The 21092-nt window shown below is 39.3% G+C and overlaps 1 protein-coding gene across 1 annotated transcript in view; it reads right to left on the bottom strand.

Moving 5' to 3' along the window:
- Window positions 1-90: 90 nt before the first annotated feature.
- The window catches only part of FAM73A (family with sequence similarity 73, member A), a gene marked incomplete at its 5' end in the record, with an annotated part of 110364 nt that continues 89362 nt past the window's right edge, over window positions 91-21092 (bottom strand). The window contains 8 exons of the mRNA XM_011953179.1: window positions 91-3301; window positions 5137-5253; window positions 9665-9718; window positions 12872-13006; window positions 15314-15412; window positions 16538-16624; window positions 17275-17347; window positions 17605-17723. Of these exons, the coding sequence (XP_011808569.1) occupies window positions 3083-3301; window positions 5137-5253; window positions 9665-9718; window positions 12872-13006; window positions 15314-15412; window positions 16538-16624; window positions 17275-17347; window positions 17605-17723 (903 nt within the window). The remainder of the gene's footprint in view (window positions 3302-5136; window positions 5254-9664; window positions 9719-12871; window positions 13007-15313; window positions 15413-16537; window positions 16625-17274; window positions 17348-17604; window positions 17724-21092) is intronic.

Raw genomic sequence — 21092 nt, 5'->3', positions numbered from 1 at the left:
GGCGGAGCTTGCAGTGAGCCGAGATCGCGCCACTGCACTCCAGGCTGGGCGACAGAGCGAGACTCTGTCTCAAAAAAAAAAAAAAAAAAAAAAAAGTTCAAGTTTCTTCTCTTACAATAGAGAGGTTTTTTCTATACTTATTCTCCTAAACTTCTATTTGGTCACTCTTACCTCTTTTGTGAAAGGCCACATCTTGCTAAAGTAGCAGCTACTGAAATGACCAGAAACAAACTCAAACACTGAATTTGACAAACCAGCCTGCTGAATATAAGCAACTTTTTCTAAGATGAAATGTAAAAAAGAAAAAGAAAAACAAAACAAAATAAAAAGCAACACCTTCTAGAAAGCCATTTGTCTTATCTCATAAAATTAATTCCCCAGAGTTATCTCATGTAGTAGCAGCATTATCAAATAGTGCAATTCTTCAAAACTGGTGTCAAATAATATCTTTCTAAAATAAATTACATTTACTTACAGCTTTGCTTATAAAACCACAACTTAAAACACTTAGCCCTCAAATGGGTAAGTGTATATAAGCAATAACTGTCTTGTCTACATGGTAATGAAATGCATGTGCATGCACACATATGTGTGTGTATCATTCAAGACCAAAGATACCACAACAAGGTAAAAACATGTAATATTAAATAAAAAGTAAACAGTATATAATGGAATTTTTAGTTTTGGTACTTCTAATCATATTTCCATCAATAATAAGACTTATAAATAGGTAATTGTTAAATTAAGCATCTATGTAAGAAAAGTCAAGGAGCTATATACTAAAGAACAGTGGTAATTTGTATGTTTCATGCTATATAACCTATAAAGTACATGCAAAACAGCATGATCCTGAATTCCATATTTTGTAGTTAATTGACATAAATGTGGCACATACACAAATTTACAAATCTTAAAAGATTATGCTTTTTCCCCCGACTTTGCATCTTCTATTTATTAATCAGAAACTAGGCACTTTCATCTAAAAATTCGCTTTTTAAAAATGCGTTTTAGGAGTAAGACATGGTGGCACATGCATCTAGTATGAGGAGTTGGAGACTGCAGTGAGCTATGTATGATAGCACACTGCATTCCAGCCGGGGCAACACGGCAAGACCCCGTCTCTTAAAAGAAGAAAAAAACAATGCATTTTAGATCCTTTTGTGCAACTCACTCCTAAAATGAATAAAGCCCGTTTTAGGGGCAAAATCAACAAATCTAATCTACTTACATACTGAGTTAGCCACTCCAAGTAAGTGGTATATTATTTAGAAACAAAATTAATACAACTCTGAAAGCATTTAATATACTCTTATAGAAGAACCCCACCCATAAAAACAATTCATTTGTTTGTAGATTTATCATAATGAACATGAAATATATACTTCCACATGATTAAAAATATTTTTGTTTTACATTCAAGGGAGGAAAAAACCCTTCTTTAAAACGTCAGTAAGATTCAAAATACGAATATTTTTAAAACATGGGCATAATATGACAAATTCCCACTGGGCTGAGTTTTCTGTGGGAATAACTAAAAGGAAGTTTTGTAGGAGAAAGGAGAAATTATTTTACTGTACCAAGTTTCATACCTTCAGATGTTGACAGTCTTCAAATAACACTAAATTTTAAATTGCCTTTATTAATTAATAAATGCTATCTTTTTATTCAATATTCATTCCAGGGAAAAATGATCTAATGTATAAAAAGAAAGTTCTTCAGTCTCTTTGTAACTTACAGGACCAACAGTAACATATTTTGGAAACTACAGTTAATATAAATTTATAAATTGTAAATTTCTCAGTGTCAATTCATTTAAATGCTTTATTTGTTTTATTTATTTACTTTTGAGATAGGGTCTTGCTGTCACCCAGGCTGGAGTGCAGTGGTGCAATCATGGCTCATGACAGCCTTGACCTTCTGGACTCAAGTGATCCTCCCACCTCGGCCTCCCAAGTAGCTGGGACCACAGACACATGCCACCACACCCAACTAATTTAATTAAATTATTTATTTTTTGAGATGGAGTCTTACTTTGTTGCCCAGGCTGGAGTGCAGTAGTGTGATCTCGGCTCACTGCAACCTCCACTTTCTGGGTTCAAGCAATACTCCTGTCTCAGCCCCCCTAGTAGCTGGGCCTACAGGCGCCCGCCACCACACCTGGCTAATTTTTGTATTTTTAGTAGAGATGGGGTTTCACCATATTGGTGAGGCTGGCCTCGAACACCTGACCTCAGGTGATCCGCCCGCCTTGGCCTCCCAAAGTGCTAGGATTACAGGCATGAACCACCAAGCCCGGCCTATTTTTATTTTTATTTTTAAATTTTAATATTTCCATGGAACTCTGCTTGATACCAGCTAATTTATTTTTATTTTTTTGTAGAGACATGCATCTCCTCATGTTGTCCAGGCTAGTCTCAACCTCCTAGCCTCAAACTATCCTCCTGCCTCAGCCTCCCGAAGTATTATAGGCATGAGCCACTACAAGTGGCCCATTTAAATATTCTATAACAATATTCAGTGATTACAATTTCTTTGATTCAAATACATAAGCAAATGCACAAGCAATAATGTATGCAGTACATGTTAAACATCATTACTGCCTAGACTTGATTAAACAAATGAATAACTTTATAATTAAAAATATGTTTCTAGGCAAAGTTAAATATACTGACACTAGGAGTAATACATTCTTGCATGTGTGGGCCACAAAGATCTTGGCTAAAGTGTACATTTTAAAGGTGCAAAACATAAAAACAGAGCTTTTGAGAATGACAGCTTCAAGAAGACAAACCAATTAACTCCCAAATATTGGCTTCAATTCAAGCAATATTTCTGTAAAAGACACATTTCACAACTTTGATTATTACCTAGTAAGTGCAAAAAGCCACTATGACTACACTACACAGGAATTCAATGACAGAACTTCTGTATAAATACAGTACAGTTGCTTATTTTTTACTAGATTTTTTTCCTCCTGAATCCACATGCACCAATTCTGTTGATTCTGTAATATATGTTACAAAATCAATAGTTACCTTAAAATATTTCATAGCACACTCAAATTGCATGATTCTTATGGTACTCATTGTACTTTGGCTTCCAGTAGCCCAGTGGACATAACATGACCATGACTACTTAGACAACTACTTGTATGCCTCAGGGCATCTGCTTCAAGATAGGCCATTAAAAGCTCAGTGCGGCGAATGAGTAACTGCATGAGGTCTTCAGCTAAAGTCTCTGTACTTGAATAGCGCACCTTTTCAAAGTCAAAAATGTCTTTGAGAAATAAAAGAACTTGATTCTGGAAAATGAACATAAAACAAATTGGCATTTATTAGACCAAAGTTCTGTTACATTGAAAAAGCTTCTAATATTATAATGAGCATTGAATCAGGAATCAGAAGACCTGACTTCCAGTGCTAGTTTCATATCTCATTAGAAAAGGGACCTTGCACAAGTGATTTAACCTTTCCTTTTTTGGGGCTCATTTTCTTTTTCTATGAAATAGGGCTAATACCACCCATCCTACTTACTACTCAGGGATGACATGATGATCAAAAAAGATAACCTATGTGATACCATGAAGAGGTGGGGAAACATTTAAAAAAGATAATCTGTAAGAAGTGCCTGTAAACTCTAAAGCACTGTTTAAATGTAAGGGGTTATAGTCCTTTCCCTTCAATGTGACCTTTGAGCATTGCCTCTACTCTAATACAGAAAAATAAACTCTTCTAGTAATAGTTTTAAATAAATAATAATAAAATAATACATTGTAATTTTAAATGTGCTTTTTTGTACAAGAAAAACCCTTAAGGCACATGAAAAACAAAGAACATTTCAGGTCTCAAATCAGTGGTAGATCCTGAAGGATATTTCATTTCAGTAAGTTATTATATACACTGAAACTCACTGTAAGCAAACTGCCTACTAATAAGGATTAAGTCTCAGCTGTTATGTCACCATAATAGAAAAAAAGTAATTTCAAAGAGTGAAAAACAGGAATATTTAATTTGTCTTCTTTCTTAATAACATATCTTCCAAACGTTATTAAGAAGTACTAAGAAGACACACTTCACTGTTCACTAGATTTTTTTTTTTTTTTTTTGAGACGGGGTCTCGCTCTGTCCAGGCTGGAGTGCAGTGGCGCGACCTTGGCTCACTGCAAGCTCCGCCTCCCGGGTTCACGCCATTCTCCTGCCTCAGCCTCCCGAGTAGCTGGGACTACAGGCACCGGCCACCACGCCCGGCTAATTTTTTGTATTTTTAGTAGAGACGGGGTTTCACCGTGTTAGCCAGGATGGTCTCCATCTCCTGACCTTGTGATCCGCCCGCCTCGGCCTCCCAAAGTGCTGGGATTACAGGCGTGAGCCACCGCGCCCGGCTGATTCACTAGATTTTATATCTGAAAGGGTCATTAGCAATCAATCTGTTAGGTCCCCTCATTTTATAGATAAAGAAAAGGAACATCAAAGAATGATTTGCCTCAAGTCAGAATGCTCACTGATGACAGACTTAATTCCCAATCCCTAAAACACATACCTTACATTTGGGTGGTCAAGTAAACTACAAAAACCAACGTGTTCTGAATGAGAGTAAAATAAACATTTCCTAAACCATTTATAAAAATACTACCTTGACAGCACATAAACATAATTAAAAAAAAGAATGGTACAGTAAAACATCCAGACTTTCAAATTCATACAGTCATGGCTCACTGCAGCCTCACCTTCCCAAGCTTGAGCGATCCTCCCACCTCAAAATCCCAGGTAGCTGGAACCACACGTGCATGCCACCCGTCCTGGCTAATTTTTTCTATTTTTAATAGAAACAGGTCTCACTATGTTGCTCAAGCTTGGGTATCCCTTGCATTAGGGAATTGATAAGGTGAATGGATATGCTGAGCCTACTCCACAATAAAGCACCAAATCTATAAAATACTGGTCCATAATAATAATAGTGGTATTATAACATGCCAAAAATATTTAATACTGGCATTTAAATGCTGAATTTAGGTGACTTTTATAACTTTACTCTTAAATAACAGTTGTTCTTCTACAAAAGGAAAACAAAACAGAATAAAACCGTATCTCCTTTTTGATTTTAAAAAAAGAGAAATGACTCAATGACTGAACATACCTTAAAAAAGCAACATAAATCATAGAGAGAATTTCTAGGACCCAAAAAGCCCCAGGCTAGGACAGGACTGATGTGTTCACAAATGGCATAAAAATGGGCAAAAAATCCATCTGGGATCTGTTGGGAAGTAAAGGAGAATCAAGTTATTTCTACCTTCTTGTTATTTGCTTTCTCTAGTACAGAAACTGAAGTTGCTATTCATTATATGACCGGTGGGAGTTTAAGAAAATTTGCTTTTTAGACCAGAGTCTAGCAACACCTCCAACTCCTGGCCCCAAGCAATCCCCCTGCTTTAGCTTCCTGAGCAGTGGGGACTACAGGTGCACACTACAATGCAAGGCTCATGACTACTGTTTTTGAGGGCAAACCAAGAGTCAATCATCAGCCATGCTATTAAGAAAGTTAATAAGGTTACAAGTAACCTTTAGAGTCATAGAATATTTTATATAAACTAGTTTATAGTTTTCATATCCTAGTCAATAGTTTAATATGTGCTGAGACATATTTCTTTATTTGTTGTTTGTTTTTTTGAGACAGGGTCTCACTCTGTAGCCCAGGGTGAAGCGCACTGGTGCAGTCATGGCTCACTGCAGCCTCAACTTCCCAAGCTTGAGCGATCCTCCCACCTCAAAATCCCAGGTAGCTGGAACTACACGTGCATGCCACCCCTCCTGGCTAATTTTTTCTATTTTTAGTAGAAACAGGTCTCACTATGTTGCTCAGGCTGGTCTTGAACTCCTGGGCTCAAGCAATCCTCCCTACTTGGCCTCCCAAAGTGCTGGGATTACAGGCATGAGCTGCCATATCCCACCCTTAAAAGCTGTTTTTACCTCATAAAAATGCTTCATAAAAAAGTCATCCAGCCAGACATGGTGGCTCATGCCTATAATCCCAACACTTTTGGGAGGCCAAGGCAGGTGGATCACTTGACCCTACGAGTTCGAGACCAGCCTGCACAACATGGTGAAATCTTGTCTTCGCAAAAAATACAAAAGTTAGCCAGGCGTGCATGGTGGTGTGTACCTATAGTCCCAGCTACTCAGGAGGCTGAGGTGGGAGGATCATTTGAGCCCAGGAGTTGGAGGGTGCAGTGAGCCAAGATAATGCCACTGTATTCCAGCCTGGGTGACAAAGTAAGACTCTGTCTCAAAAAAAAAAAAGGCAATCATATCAGCTTTGCAACCAGGCAACAACAAGAATGCTACAGTGTTCCTTAGTTGTATAAGTTTTATGATAAGACTATCATAGTTTTAGCTATTAAAAGCCCAACTCAATCACTTAATTATATTAACTGACCAAAAAAAAAAAAAAAAACTAGTAAAATGATTAAGCTACTCTTACTAGAATCCTAACTTTTAATTAAGGAACCCTATATCATTTAAGTATTTAATTGTGTAGTTGCCTCTTCCTGTGAAGTATTACTTCATATAGCTGTGTTTTAGGAAACTCTAAGTTTATATTTATAATAACTTTTTGAATTTCCCTTGTTAAATAGCACACTGTGGGATTTGTTATACAGCACTGACTACAGAAAACTACACCTTCAGATTCTGTCTCCTGGGGGGGTTATTTTCTATTTTACAGTCTCCAAGACAATCTTCTAAACCTCATTTTCTTTTCTTTTTTTTTTCTGAGATGGAGTCTCACTCTGTCACCCAGGCTGGTGTGCAGTGGCACCATCTTGGCTCACTGAAACCTCTGCCTCCCAGGTTCAAGCAATTCTCCTGCCTCAGCCTCCCGAGTAGCTGGGATTACAAGTGTGCACCACCACGCCCAGCTAATTTTTGTATTTTTAGTAGAGACGGGGTTTCGCCATGTTGGCCAGACTGGTCTCGAACTCTGACCTCAGGTGATCCACCCAGTCTGGCCTCCCAAAGTGCTAGGATTACATGCAAGAGCCACTGTGCTGGGCCTAAACCTCATTTTTAAAATGTAAGATAGCAGCAGTTACCATTTAATGAGTACCCATTATATTCTAGAAAATGTGCTAGTTTCTATTTAATTTACTAAAACATTCCTTCAAAAGTATGTCATGTTAACATCATTTTAAACATGTGAAAAGTGATATTGGAGAGGGGTTAAATAAACTGCCCTAATTCACACACAGCTAGTTAGTGAGGGCCAAAAAGTATGTTCTACATATAGTAAAGTTCTAAATACCATACAGATTTGAAGTGTATTATGAGGTCAGAGAAGTGGGAACTTAGCGTGGGCTGAAGCAGACTAGATAAACTTCAGCAAGGAATTATGTGAGCTGAGCTCAATGATGGGTAAGATTTATTTAAGTACAGAGGGAATTTGGCATTTCAGGTATAGGAAATAGTTCCCAAGAGGTGAGACATATAGGTATCTATGGATATAGAAAGTAGACTTAGGTCGGGCACACTGGCTCAGGCCTGAAATCCCAGCACTTTGGGAGGCCAAGGCAGGTGGATGACTTGAGGTCGGGAGTTTGAGACTTGCCTGGCCAACATGATGAAACCCCGTCTCTACCAAAAATATACAAATTAACCAGGCATGGTGGCGGGCGCCTGTAATCCCAGCTACTTGAGAGGCTGAGGCAGAAGAATCACTTGAACCTGGAAGGTGGAGGTTGTAGCGAGCTGAGATCGTGCCATTGCACTCCAGCCTGGGCGACAGAGTGACTCTGTCTCAAAAAGAAAAAAAGGTACAATATTTATTCTAAGAAGTAGAAAAATAAAGTTAGACATGTTAATAATATTATCATTATTATTATAACTACCACTTACTAAACTCTTTAAATGTTTAATGTTTAAATTAAGCTGGTTGATATTGCTTTCATCCTTACCACAGTCCTATTAAGTAGGCATTAACACCGTTTTGCACATGGGAAAACTGAGGGTCAGCTGATGGTCAGTAACTTACTGTAATCATGCTAGTTAGTGTGAGAATCAAACCCACATCTACAAGTCTGTTCCTAGTCCTAACGTTAGAGTTCATCATCATCATTAAGGAAACCTCTTTAGACCCTATCTCTAAAACATGGGTCTCTGGAATCATTTTAAATAAGAATTATCCAAATATAGGGGCTCCAGAATCATTTCTAACAGCACATTCTGAAGATGCTGTGAGGACCATACTTTAAAATCACTGCAACTGGCAATACTGTCTCAAAGTTGTAAGAGTGGAAAATATGGATGTGATAAAATACTGTATATCCTTGGGCAGATAATAATGTTGTAATAGTCAATACTTGCTTACTGCACTATGCCAAGCACTGTTCTAAGCACTTCATATTGAATCTTCAAAAACCCTATGACAGCTAGGCACAGTGGCTCACGCCTGTAATCCCAACACTTTGGGAGGCCGAGACTGGAAGATCACTTGAGGCCAGGAGTTTGAGGCCAGCCTGGGCAACATAGCAAGACCCCATCTGTACAAAAAAATAAAAAATCAGCCAGGCATGGTGCTGTGCACCTGTAGTCCTAGCAACTCAGGGAGGATGAGGCAGGAAGATTGCTTAAGCCCAGGAGTTAGAGGCTGCAGTGAGCTATGATCATGCCACTGCACTCCAGCCTGAATGACAGAGCAAGACCCCATCTCTAAAACAAAACAAAACACTATGAGGTAGATACTATTACTATTCTTAGAGATGAGGAAACTGAGGCATAGAGAGGGTAAGCAACTTGCCTAAGGTCACATAGCTAGTATGTGGCATTTGAACCCAATAGTCTCACTTGAGAGTCCTTGCCCTTTACTACTAGGAGTGTATGAGAAAAACAATGCTTAGCAGGTAAGACAGGTTACAGGGTGTGAGGCATGGAGGCAGGATATAAACTTTAAGACTTTTTATTTGTAGGGGCTCCAAATTGAATAAAGCAGCTATTAGAATCAAATCTTTATTTCTTAATTGGATTAAATTAAGTGGAATCCACTATATTAAAGAACTGTAAAAAATACTGGCCAGGTGCAGTGGCTCATGCCTGTAATCCCAGCACTTTGGGAGGCTGAGGCAGGCAGATCACGAGGTCAGAAGTTTGAGACCAGCCTGGCCAACATGGTGAAACCCTGTCTCTACTAAAAATACAAAAATTAGCTGGGTGGGGTGGCGGGCGCCTATAATCCCAGCTACTCGGGAGGCTGAGGCAGGAGAATCACTTGAAAGGCGAAGGTTGCAGTGAGCCAGGATCACACCACTGCACTCTAGCCAGGGTGACAGAGACAGACTGTCTTAAAAAATAATAATAATAATATCATTAAGAGAAAAAACAAAAACCTAAAACTTATCAGAGCTGTTTCCAACTCTAAACCCCTCTCCCAGTTAGCTGAAATACCACGCACGCCTCAATACTTGCTATATGAAACTACATCAAATATTAAGGATGAGAAAGAAGGCCTTCCAAAAAGAAGCCAACCCACCACCAGTAAGTCACTCATCTAGCCTGAGGGACAGTCCCTCCTACCCCTCCTACAGCTGCCAATTCCCACCAGAGAAGTGACTCAGAAGCTTCTTTGACAGAATCCTTAAATGATTTAACAAAGGAATTCAGGTCTTAATGAATTTTACCTTCATCTGTTGTCTTTTCTGTTTCAGCACCGACCAACAACTTGAAGCCACGGCCTAAATACATGCAGAGAAAAGAAAGATTCATATACAGCTATATAAACATTTCCATTTTTATTAGAAGTTCAGCCTGGTGCAGTGGCTCACACTTGTAATCCCAGCACTTTGGGAGGCTGAGGCAGGTGGATCACGAGGTCAGGAGATGGAGACCATCCTGGCTAACACGGTGAAACCCCATCTCTACTAAAAATACAAAAAATTAGCAGGGCACGGTGGAGGGCACCTGTAGTCCCAGCTACTCGGGAAGCTGAGGCAGGAGAATGGCGTGATCCCAGGAGGCGGAGCTTGCAGTGAGCCGAGATCACGCCACTGCACACCAGCCTGGGCGACAGAGCAAGACTATGTCTCAAAAAAAAAAAAAAGTTCAAAGTTTATGGGTCTAAAACGTTCAATACATTCATTACTAATAAGAACTAGTCGGCCGGGCACAGTGGCTCACACCTGTAATCCTAGCACTTTGGGAGGCTGAGGCGGGCAGATCACAAGGTCAAGAGATGGAGACCATCCTGGCCAAGATGGTGAAACCCCATCTCTATTAAAAATGCAAAACAAAATTAGCTGGGCATGGTAGCGCACGCCTGTAGACCCAGACACTCGGGAGGCTGAGGCAGGAGAATTGCTTGAACCCGGGATGCGGAGGCTGAAGTAAGCAGAGATCGCGCCACTGCACTCTAGCCTGGCGACAGAGCGAGACTTTTGTCTCAAAACAAACAAACAAACAAAAAAAAACTAGTCAGGGTCCTCACATTGTTTGAAAATATTAATGCAAAGGTACTTCATTATTTAAATTTTTAAATCATGAGCAAAGTTGAAGGTTGTAAGGGCAAAAAAAAAAAAATATAAAATAATATTAAAAAAATTAAACACAAAGCCACTAAAGGAAAAAGACTGTACTCTGGAACAAAGAAGATTCAATTTTCCGAGTTTTAAAGTTCTGTTCCTTAAGGGAAAAAAGTGAAAATGTGTGTATATAGAATTCACATAGCTGGGCGTGGTGGCTCAAGCCTGTAATCCCAGCACTTTGGGAGGCCGAGACGGGCGGATCACGAGGTCAGGAGATCGAGACCATCCTGGCTAACACGGTGAAACCCCGTCTCTACTAAAAAAAAACAAATACAAAAAAAAAAAAGAATCCACATACACAAATAAATATTCTATGTGTAATATAATATTCTTTTTTTTTTTTTTTTTGGACACAGGGTTTCACTCCCATCGCCTAGGCTGAAGTGCAAAGGAGTGATCTTGGTTCACTGCAACCTCCGCCTCCAAGGCTCAAGTGAACCTCCCACCTCAGCCTCCTGAGTAACTGAAACTACAGGCACGCACCACTGCACCTGGCAAATTTTTGTATTTTTTTTTTTGTAGAGACGAGGTGTCACCATGTTGCCCAGGCTGGTCTCAAACTCCTGAGCTCAAGTAATCCGCCCACTTAGGCTTTCCAAAGTACTGGGATTACAGGCATGAGCCACTGCACCTGGTCTAAAGTAATTTTTTTTCAAGAATAGTACTATTGGAATATTTGTGAATAGAGCTAACAGTTTGATCCAAATAAAGAACAAGGAAATATGACCGCGACAGAACAAAAGCACCCAGTGGATCCTGAAGAAATCTGACCCTTGGAAGTGATGCCAGGAAGGAAAAAAAAAAAAGAAAAATCTGACCCTACTCTGGCATAACCCAGCTTTGCTCAAGGTCACTTTACCAAATCAGTTACAGAAATGGAAAAACATGTAGCTTTTATTATTAAAACATATTAATTGAGGAAAAATTAATTTATTTAAAATGCTTGTAAGTTTAATATCAGTAAGTTCCAAAATAATTGTGAAATTGCCAACTGGAACATTTTTTTAAAGGTATCCAAATTGCATCATAAAACATATCCACCCTACTTTGCTCTCAGGTGCACACTTAAAGCCCAACAAAAACCAATGTCAAACAGGTTTGAGAACAAAAAACAACAGACGCTGAAAAGAGAATTTCTTTTTCTTTTTTTTTTTTTTTGAGACGGAGTCTCGCTCTGTCACCCAGGCTGGAGTGCTGTGGCCGGATCTCCACTCACTGCAAGCTCCGCCTCCCGGGTTCACGCCATTCTCCTGCCTCAGCCTCCCGTGTAGCTGGGACTACAGGCACCCGCCACCTCCCCCGGCTATTTTTTTTATTTTTAGTAGAGACGGGGTTTCACCGTGTTAGTCAGGATGGTCTCGATCTCCTGACCTCGTGATCCGCCCATCTCGGCCTCCCAAAGGGCTGGGATTACAGGCGTGAGCCACCGCGCCCAGCCTGAAAAGAGAATTTCATCTGAAGATGTTACACCGTATATGCCTGAGCTGAATATCAAAGGATGAGCTCAGCTTCCATACATTATTTCACAGACAGATGTATATGTAAATCTTATCAATCTATCCAGTTTGGACTTTTTTTTTTTTGAGATAGAGCTGCACTCTTGCTGTCCAGGCTGGAGTGCAGCGGCACGATCTCAGCTTACTGCAACCTCTGCCTCCTGGGTTCAAGCGATTATCACACCTCAGCCTCCCGAGTAGCTGGGATTACAGGTGCCCACCACCATGCCCAGCTAATTTTTGTATTTTTAGAAGAGACAGGGTTTCACCATGTTGGCCAGGCTGGTCTCAAACTCCTGACCTCAAATGATCCACCTGCCTCAGCCTCCCAAAGTGCTGAGATTACAGACGTGAGCCACCATGCCTGGCTGACCCCTTTCTTTTTTCTTTTTTCTTTTTTTTATACTTTATGTTCTAGGGCACATGTGTACAACGTGCAAGTCTGTTACATATGTATACATGTGCCATGTTGGTGTGCTGCACCCATTAACTCATCATTTACATTAGGTATATCTCCTAATGCTATCCCTCCCCTCTTCCCCCATCCCTCAACAGGCCCTGGTGTGTGATGTTCCCCTTCCTGTGTCCAAGTGATCTCATTGTTCAATGTCCACCTATGAGTGAGAACATGTGGTGTTTGGTTTTCTGTTCTTGCGATAATTTGCTGAGAATGATGGTTTCCAGCTGCATCCATGTCCCTACAAAGGACATTAACTCATCCTTTTCTATGGCTGCATAGTATTCCAAGGTGTATATGTGCCACACTTTTTAATCAAACTTAAAAGGCTGAGAAAAGTAAACCACCACTTACTGTTTCTTTGAAGGATGAGTTTAGCCATCGATTATTTACTACATTCTGTATGGATGTGGGTGGGTTTTCCAAATCTTCAAAGGAATCCATTAATATAAAATCCAGAACAACATCATAAAAATTTAGATTTTTCACCTGCATTAAATTATGAGTTAAAACAAAAATTATTATTACATAGAGCTGAAATAAAATCTGAGCCAGGGCTTTATGGTTTTATAACAGCAGGGTCTTATTTTTTAATCAGCTTATTCAAAAATATAAAATATAAGGAGAGACAAATATGAAAGCTCACCACTAAAAATTATGATTCACATTATCACTGCTCCTTCCTAGATCTCAAGTGAAAATAATCTCTCCTCCCCTCTATTCTAGGAGTCCTCTGTTCATGCTTCTATTATAACATCCAGGATGCTCATTCTACCTTGTTATTTAGTTACTGGTATATGTGCCTGTCTTCCCCACCAGATCATGAACATCTTGCTCTTTCATTCATTCATACACACTCTGCATACTACATGCTGTACCAGGGGCTCAGACTTCTAGAGTAAGCAAATTAGATGCCTAGAGTATAATGGGGAAAACAGCAACAAAATAATCCTGCAAATATCCAATTACGAACTGTGTGAAGCACAATAAAGGAAAAAGTATATTGTGCTGTATCATTTTGGCAGAAATGTGGAGAATGAAACAGAGAGGGGAAAGAATGAATGCAGGGAGGAAAGGAGTGAGCAGGGAATCAGGAAATATAAAGACTACTGACGTAGCCTAGAGAAAAGACAACAGGTACTTAGGCCAAGAGGGGTGACAGGAAGAGAGGAAAGTTGAAGAAACTGAAAGACATTTATGAGTTAAAACTGACAAACTTAGAGATGAATATGATAAAGTGGGTGAGGATCAGGGAGAGGTGAAGGATGAGTCTCAGGTTGCTGGCCTGCAGAAGTAAATGGATGCTGATTCCATTTCCTGAATAAGGGAACACTAGAAAAGGAAAGATTAAGTATTCATGTATTTGTTGTACTCACTGTTTTCTCTGCCTAGAAGGCCTTTCAGCTCCTTGTAAACTCATTCTTTTTTTTTTCTTTTGCTTCTGAGACAGAGTCTTGCTCCGTCGCCCAGGCTGGAGTGCATCGGCACGATCTTGGCTTCCTGCAGCTCCCACCTCCTGGGTTCAAGTGATTCTCTTGCCTCAGCCTCCTGAGTAGCTGGGATTACAGGTATGCACCACCATGCCTGGCTAATTTTTGTATTTTTAGTGGAGACACGGTTTCACCACGTCGGCCTGGCTGATCTCAAACTCCTGGCCTCAAGTGATCTGCCTGCCTCGGCTTCCCAAAGTGCTGGGATTACAGGCGTGAGCCACAGCGCCCAGCCCTAAATTCATTCCTTTTTCTTTTTCTTTTTTGAGATGGAGTCTCACTCTGTCACCCAGGCTGGAATTACAGGCATGCACCCAATGCCTGGCTAATTTTTGTATTTTTAGTAGAGACAGGTTTCACCATGTTGGTCAGGCTAGTCTTAAACTCCTGACCTCAAGATCCGCCCGCCTCAGCCTCCCAAAGTGCTGGGATTACAGGAGTGAGTCACCATGCCTGGCCAATATCTATATCTATATATTTTTTGAGACAGAGTCTCTTTCTGTCACCCAGACTGGAGTACAGCGGCATGATCTTGGCTCACGGCCACCCCCACCTCCCAGGTTCAAGCAATTCTCATTCCTTAGCCTCCCGAGTAGTTGGGATTACAGGCGTGAGCCACTACACCCAGCTAATTTTTGTATTTTCAGTAGACACGAGGTTTTGCCATGTTGGTTAGGTTGGTCTTGAACTCCTGACCTCAGGTGATCTGCCTGCCTCAGCCTTCCAAAGTGTTGGGATTACAGGCGTGAGCCACCATGTCCGGACCTATATTTATTTCTGTATCTGTATCTACATATATATTCTAAACTGTGAACTCACACTGACAGCTCCAATTCCAATCCCAGCTTTTTATACCTCCCTTCTCTCACAGGGAGAAGCTGGCTCTGATTTTTCTCAGTATACTTATTTGTTCAGTCCTGTGTATACAGTCAATTCCCCAGCCCTACTGAGCTGCTGCTGTTGTACCACCCAAAGCTGTCCTTGCATAGGCCACCATTCCTGCCCTGCTAGGGGTCTGCCAATGACTTTTGGAGAGAAGGGAGAGAAGGAACAAGGGAAGGAGGACAGAAGGGAAGGAAGCAAGGAGCCAACAACAGCAAAAAAGGCTTGTCAGAAAACAATTTACAGCTACTGCCCCAATGTATAAGGAGTGTGGTTGATGACTCTGTCAGAAAAAAAGATGTCTCACAACCATACAATTGGCTTTACTGTATTTAACAAGGACAATGAAACAGTAGTCTCAACTCATATAAAATTACATTCAAATAACTAAGAAAAATAAATATCACAAAAAACTTGAACTTACCCCTCTAGCAGCAAGTTCCATTTCAGTACTATCCCAGTGATCGGTCTGCTCTAAAAAATAGATCATTTCATCAAAAACATCTTCAAACTTCTTTGGATTCTGAAGAAGAAAACACATTTTAACTCTAAACTCAACTTTATAACAAGCTACAAAGAAAGTTACTCTTCAAGAAAGTCTGGTGGATCTTAATTCTACTAGGTAACTGAACTAAAATACATTTTAAAGGTATGCCAAATTTATCTGGTTTACTACTTTGCTGTTGCAACATTTTGCAGAAGCCAAGACAAAGAATGTCAGTAAAATGTCACAAGCAAACTATTTATTACTCAAATATGTATGCCTATTTTGGTCAGTCCTTAAAATGAAAATCTGGTTATAGCAGACATTATGTGAGGCTTTTGTTGCAGTTCTGCTTCTTTTGGAGGAACCCTAGTTCAAATCACCAAGTTTATCTGTCATGAGAAGGCCAAGAAAGCAACACAAGACTTACATTGGGAATCGCATGTATTAATAGTATCATCTTACATATACTTAGCACTTTATGCTTCTTAACACTTTATTCTTTAAGTTGCTTTCCCATTTATAATTTATTTAATCATCCTAAAAACCCTCTGAAATGAAGTAATATAAATGTAATTCTATTATATAAATGAAAGAATTAAAGTTCAAAGGGATTGAGTCTGAAAGCTAGGTGTGCAGATGGCTCAGGGAAGGCCTGTTTTGTTTTCTCATCATCTGGACAAACCTTACATAAAATAAGGTGGTTCCTTACAGTCTGAATGAAGTTCTTGTCATTGCTTCTGCCTCATTCTACTACATGAAGATGAGGCAGTTCAATTTATATTGTACTGAGACTTACACTATTTCCTGTAACCCTCTTCCTGAACAGGATTGAGGGAATAAAAGAGGAGGCATTAGTAATAACAATAGTGATGGCTATCGCAGCAGATCTAGTGATAATTCTCACCATGACATTTACAGACTTTATGGCAAAATGGAAATAATTTATGAGAAACAACTTGGTTGAAATACTGTGGACTTTATAGATAGTTCAACCCGAGCATAACTTAATGCCCTTTGGGTTACTTATTTTTAAAATGCGAAACTTTGCAACTATCCACAAAAACTTTTTCTTCTATCAAAAATGTAACGTCTTAACATTCAGTTCAAAGGGTAAAAACAACTTTTGTAAGTGGTAAAAACTTGCCAACAGAACAAGTTTACCTTTCGTGCTTTCACAATTAAAGCTGATAAAATTTTCCTTCCACTCTCAGCGAGGAATATCCTGTTGGCTGACTCTGAAAGAATTACCTGAAAAAATATTCATCCCCAAAGAAAAAAGAGACCTATAATGAATGTGAATGGACATTCAACTTAATAGCACAAATCATCCTAAAACAGTGAATGCACCGCATGTGGTGCTATTTCAATAGGCAGCTCACAGAGAAAGTCCTCATTTCCTAAAATAAAAAGAACTCTTGAAACTATCTATAGCCAAAAGATTAAAGGGAATTAAATTTGAATTTAAATTCTGTTCAACATAATATTACAAAGTCTCAAATAAATGTCCTATAGCCCCAAAACATAAGAAAACAAATATATTTTTACTTTCTTTTTAGAAAATCAATTTTATAATGGACTCAAATCTCAAATACATACTAATTAATAATAACAAAGAGGGTTTTTATTTTAAGCAGCTATTTTTACACTCCTGAAGTATCAAAATATCCTGTTTTGACAAAGTGTGGTGGGCCTGGGAAGTCGTGGGAGAGGATAATGAAATATGGAAACAAATGAAGGCAAGTAGCGGGGAGGAAAAATAAGTTTAGTGGACTTTACATTTGTCATTAGGAATAGGGATAATCAAGAGCAAAGAGCTGTCCTGTTTATTTGCACTGGACTGTACAGCATGAGGGTGGGGATGAGTGGCTGGGTGAAGTCACTTAATGTTAAAAAAATACCTGAAAAGCCTGTCGAATACAGTGAAGTTTGGCAAGAAAATCACTGTCTCCTAGGCACTCCAACATTTCAGTTCTATGTAATAAACAGGGGAGACAATTGTTAAACTACATTCAAGATCAAGCCTACTATAAATTTGGATTCAAACAAGGCTTAACCTCAGGACCTTAATATAAAACATGTTTTTTCAATACTGACAGAACACGTAAAAACAATTTTTTCTTTACTTGGACCTAAAAATATATTTTCTCCTATTCTCATAAACATTTTTAATAAGTACCATACAAACACCTTAATATCCTTCATAAACATAAACAAAACTGAAATGGTACCTCAGTACTCTGGAGTAAATTTTTCCTTCTTCAACTAAATGCATGGCTTCCTCGTAAAATGGGCAGTGGCAAAGGGACTCCAGGCTGTAGGTATGCTGTACTTCTCTGTGTTCTGCAAGCTAAGAGCACAGTGGGTTAGAACAGAATACAGGTGCTAGGTGTAGTGGCTCAGGCCTGTAATTGCAATATTTTTTGGGAGGATCGTTAGAACCCAGGAGTTTGAAACCAGTCTGGGTAACATGGTAAGATGCTGTCTCTACAAAAATTTTAAAAAAGTAGTCAGGTGTGGAGACAAGCACCTGTGGTCCTAGCTATCCAGGAGGTTGAGGTGGGGGTCACTTGACTACAGGAGGTTGAAGTTGCAGTGAGCTGTGATTGTATCACTGTACTCCAGGCTCGTTGGCAAAGCCAGACCCTGTCTCAAAAACAACAAAACAAAAATCCAGAAAACCAAAAAGCAGAATACACTGATATAAGAAGATAAACTATAAAAGAAAGAAAATAGGATTTTGCTAACATCAATACAATAAATTTGATTAAACCATAAAAACCATTCAATAGGATTTTATAGCTAATAAAATCTGAATTCATTTTATTTCAAAATTCAGTTAAAAAGCGTAAAACTTTTAACAAGCTAGTTCATTCTGAATCCAATTACTTAAATCCACAGAACGTACAGAAAAGCAAAATTATATCTCTTTTTTTTTGAGACAGGGTCTCACTCTGTCACCCAGGCTGGAGTACAGTGGCAGGATCTTGGCTCACTGCAGCCTCCACCTCCCAGGTTCAAGTGATTCTCCTGCCTCAGCCTCCAGAGTAGTTGGGATTACAGGTGCACGCCACCACATCCATCTAATTTTTATATTTTAGTAGAGATGGGGTTTTGCCATGTTGGCCAGGCTGGTCTCAAACTGGCCTCAAGCGATCCACCTGCCTCAGCCTCCCAAAGTGATGGGATTCAGGCATGAGCCACCGTGTCTGATCAGCAATACTACATCTTATAGTTCACCAATAAGAACAACCGAAGAAGCATTTTTTAAAAAGAGGAGGAGAATTTTATCATCCATAGAGTACTTACAAGTATTATAACTTATGATTATAATGAAGCAAAACTTAGTACAAAAACAACAAAATAAGCTCAATGTTGCTATTCTAAGAAATATTTCCTTGTATGTAGCTTTGATTAACTTTTGCATAACTGAAAGACAGTCCTGCTTTTGGCTAGCATAACTCTACAAATGAAATTCCAATCTTCTGACAGCTCATTAAAAAACAATTGGAAACACTACAGGGTAGCCAGCTAAGCAAAAAAAAAAAAACAAAAAAAAAAAACAAAAACAAACAAAAAAACACAACAACCTAGAAAACTTCTAGAGCGTTTTGTTTGGAAGAGACAGGATCTTGCTCTGTCACCCAAGCTGTAGTGCAGTGGCACTATCGTAACTCTGCAGCCTCAAACTCCTGGGCTCAAGTGATCCTCCTGCCTCTGCCTCCCAAGTAGCTGGGGCTACAGGTATGCACCACCACATCCTCTAATTAAAATAATTAGGGGAGGCCAGGTGCGGTGACTCATGCCCATAATCCCAGCACTTTCCAGCACTTTGGGAGGCTGGAGCAGGCGGATCACCTGAGGTCAGGAGTTCAAGACCAGCCTGGGCAACAAGGGTGAAACTCCAAGACTAAATAAATAAATAAATAAATACAAGTTACAAAGCAAAAACAAAAAAACCAAAGTATACAGGCAACAAAGAGCACAATGAATGTTATAGTACCTGACATTTCGATACTAAAAACTGAAATTATATCAAGCACTCTCTGACCACAGTGGAATAAAAGTGGAAATCAACTGCAAAAGGGACCTTCAAAACCATGCAAATTCATAGAAATCAAATAACCTGCTTCTGAATGAGCACTGGGTCAAAAACAAAATCACGATGGAAATTTAAAAATTCTTCCAACTGAATGACAAAAATGACACAAAGTATCGAAACCTCCAGAATACAGCTAAGGTGATGCTAAGAGGAAAGTTCATAGGCCTAAACACCTACATCAGAGTCTGAAAGAGCACAGACAGACAGTCTAAGGTTGTACATCAAGCAACTAGAGAAATAAGAACAAACCAAACCCAAACCCAGAAGAAGAAAGGAAATAACCAAGATCAGTTATTAAAATAAACCAATTTTCAATTTTATAAATAAAATTGAAACCAAAAAACCAATACAAAAGATAAATGAAACAAAAAGCTGGCCCTTTGAAAACATAAATAAAATTGATAGACCTTTAGCAAGATTAACCAAGAAAAGAAGAGAGAAAACCCCAATAACCTCACTAAGAAAAGAAACAGGAGATATTACAACTGACACCACTGAAATACAAAAGATCACTCAAGGTTACTATGAACACCTTTATGCACATAAACTAGAAAACTCAGAAGAGATGATAAATTCCTGGAAAAATACAACCTTCCTATCTTAAATCTTAAGAATTAGATACCTTGATCAGACCAATAACAAGCAGCAAGACTGAAATGGTAATTTAAAAATTACTGATAAAAAAACGTGCAGGACCAGACAGATTCACAGGAGAATTCTACCAGACATTCAAAGAATAATTGGTACCAATCCTTTTGACACTATTCCCCAGGAAAGAGAAAGAAGTGAGTTTTGTGGATTTTTAATTTGCTCTCTTTCTTTTTAATTAAAAAATTTTTGGGGTGTGAGAGCAGAGTGCAAGCTGTAGTGTCAGGAGTCATGGCAGGACAAGCATTTGGAAGTTTCTTCCACTCTGACCAAGTATTGGTTGAAAGGTGTGCTGCAGAAACTACAACCAAAGGAGGCATTATGGTCGGGCACTATGAAATTTAAAAATGGGTGGGAGGATCACTTGAGCCTGGGAAGTCAAGGCTGCAGTGAGCCATGATTGTACCACTGCACTACTGCCTGGGTGACCTGACAAAAACAACCCCCCCCACACACACACAGGAGGCATTATGCTTCCAGAAAAATCTCAAGGAAAAGTATTGCAAGCAGTAGTAATAGCTGTTGCTGTTGGATCAGGCTCTAAAGAGTGGAGAGATTCAACCAGTTAGTGTGAAAGTTGGAGATGAAGTTTTTATCCTAGAATATGGAGGTGTCAGGATTATTTCTTATTTTATTTTATTTTTCCGTAAATTATTGGGATACAGGTAGTATTTGGTTACATAAGTTCTTTAGTGGTGATCTGTGAGACTTTGGTGCACCTATCACCTGAGCAGTATATACTGCACCATTACTGCACCATATCTGTAGTCTTTTATCCCTCATCCCCCTCCCACCATTCCCCAAAGTCCATTGTATCATTCTTTTGCCTTTGCGTCCTCATAGCTTAGCTCCCACGTATCAGTGAGAACATATTTTATTTTATTTTTTTGAGACGGAGTCTCGCTCTGTCGCCCAGGCTGGAGTGCAGTGGCCGGATCTCAGCTCACTGCAAGCTCCGCCTCCCAGGTT

Source organism: Colobus angolensis, unplaced genomic scaffold (genome assembly GCF_000951035.1).
Source record: "Colobus angolensis palliatus isolate OR3802 unplaced genomic scaffold, Cang.pa_1.0 Scaffold359, whole genome shotgun sequence".
Lineage (NCBI taxonomy): Eukaryota > Metazoa > Chordata > Mammalia > Primates > Cercopithecidae > Colobus > Colobus angolensis.
Note: the sequence above shows the minus strand (reverse complement) of the source record. Positions and strands in the feature narration are given on the sequence as shown.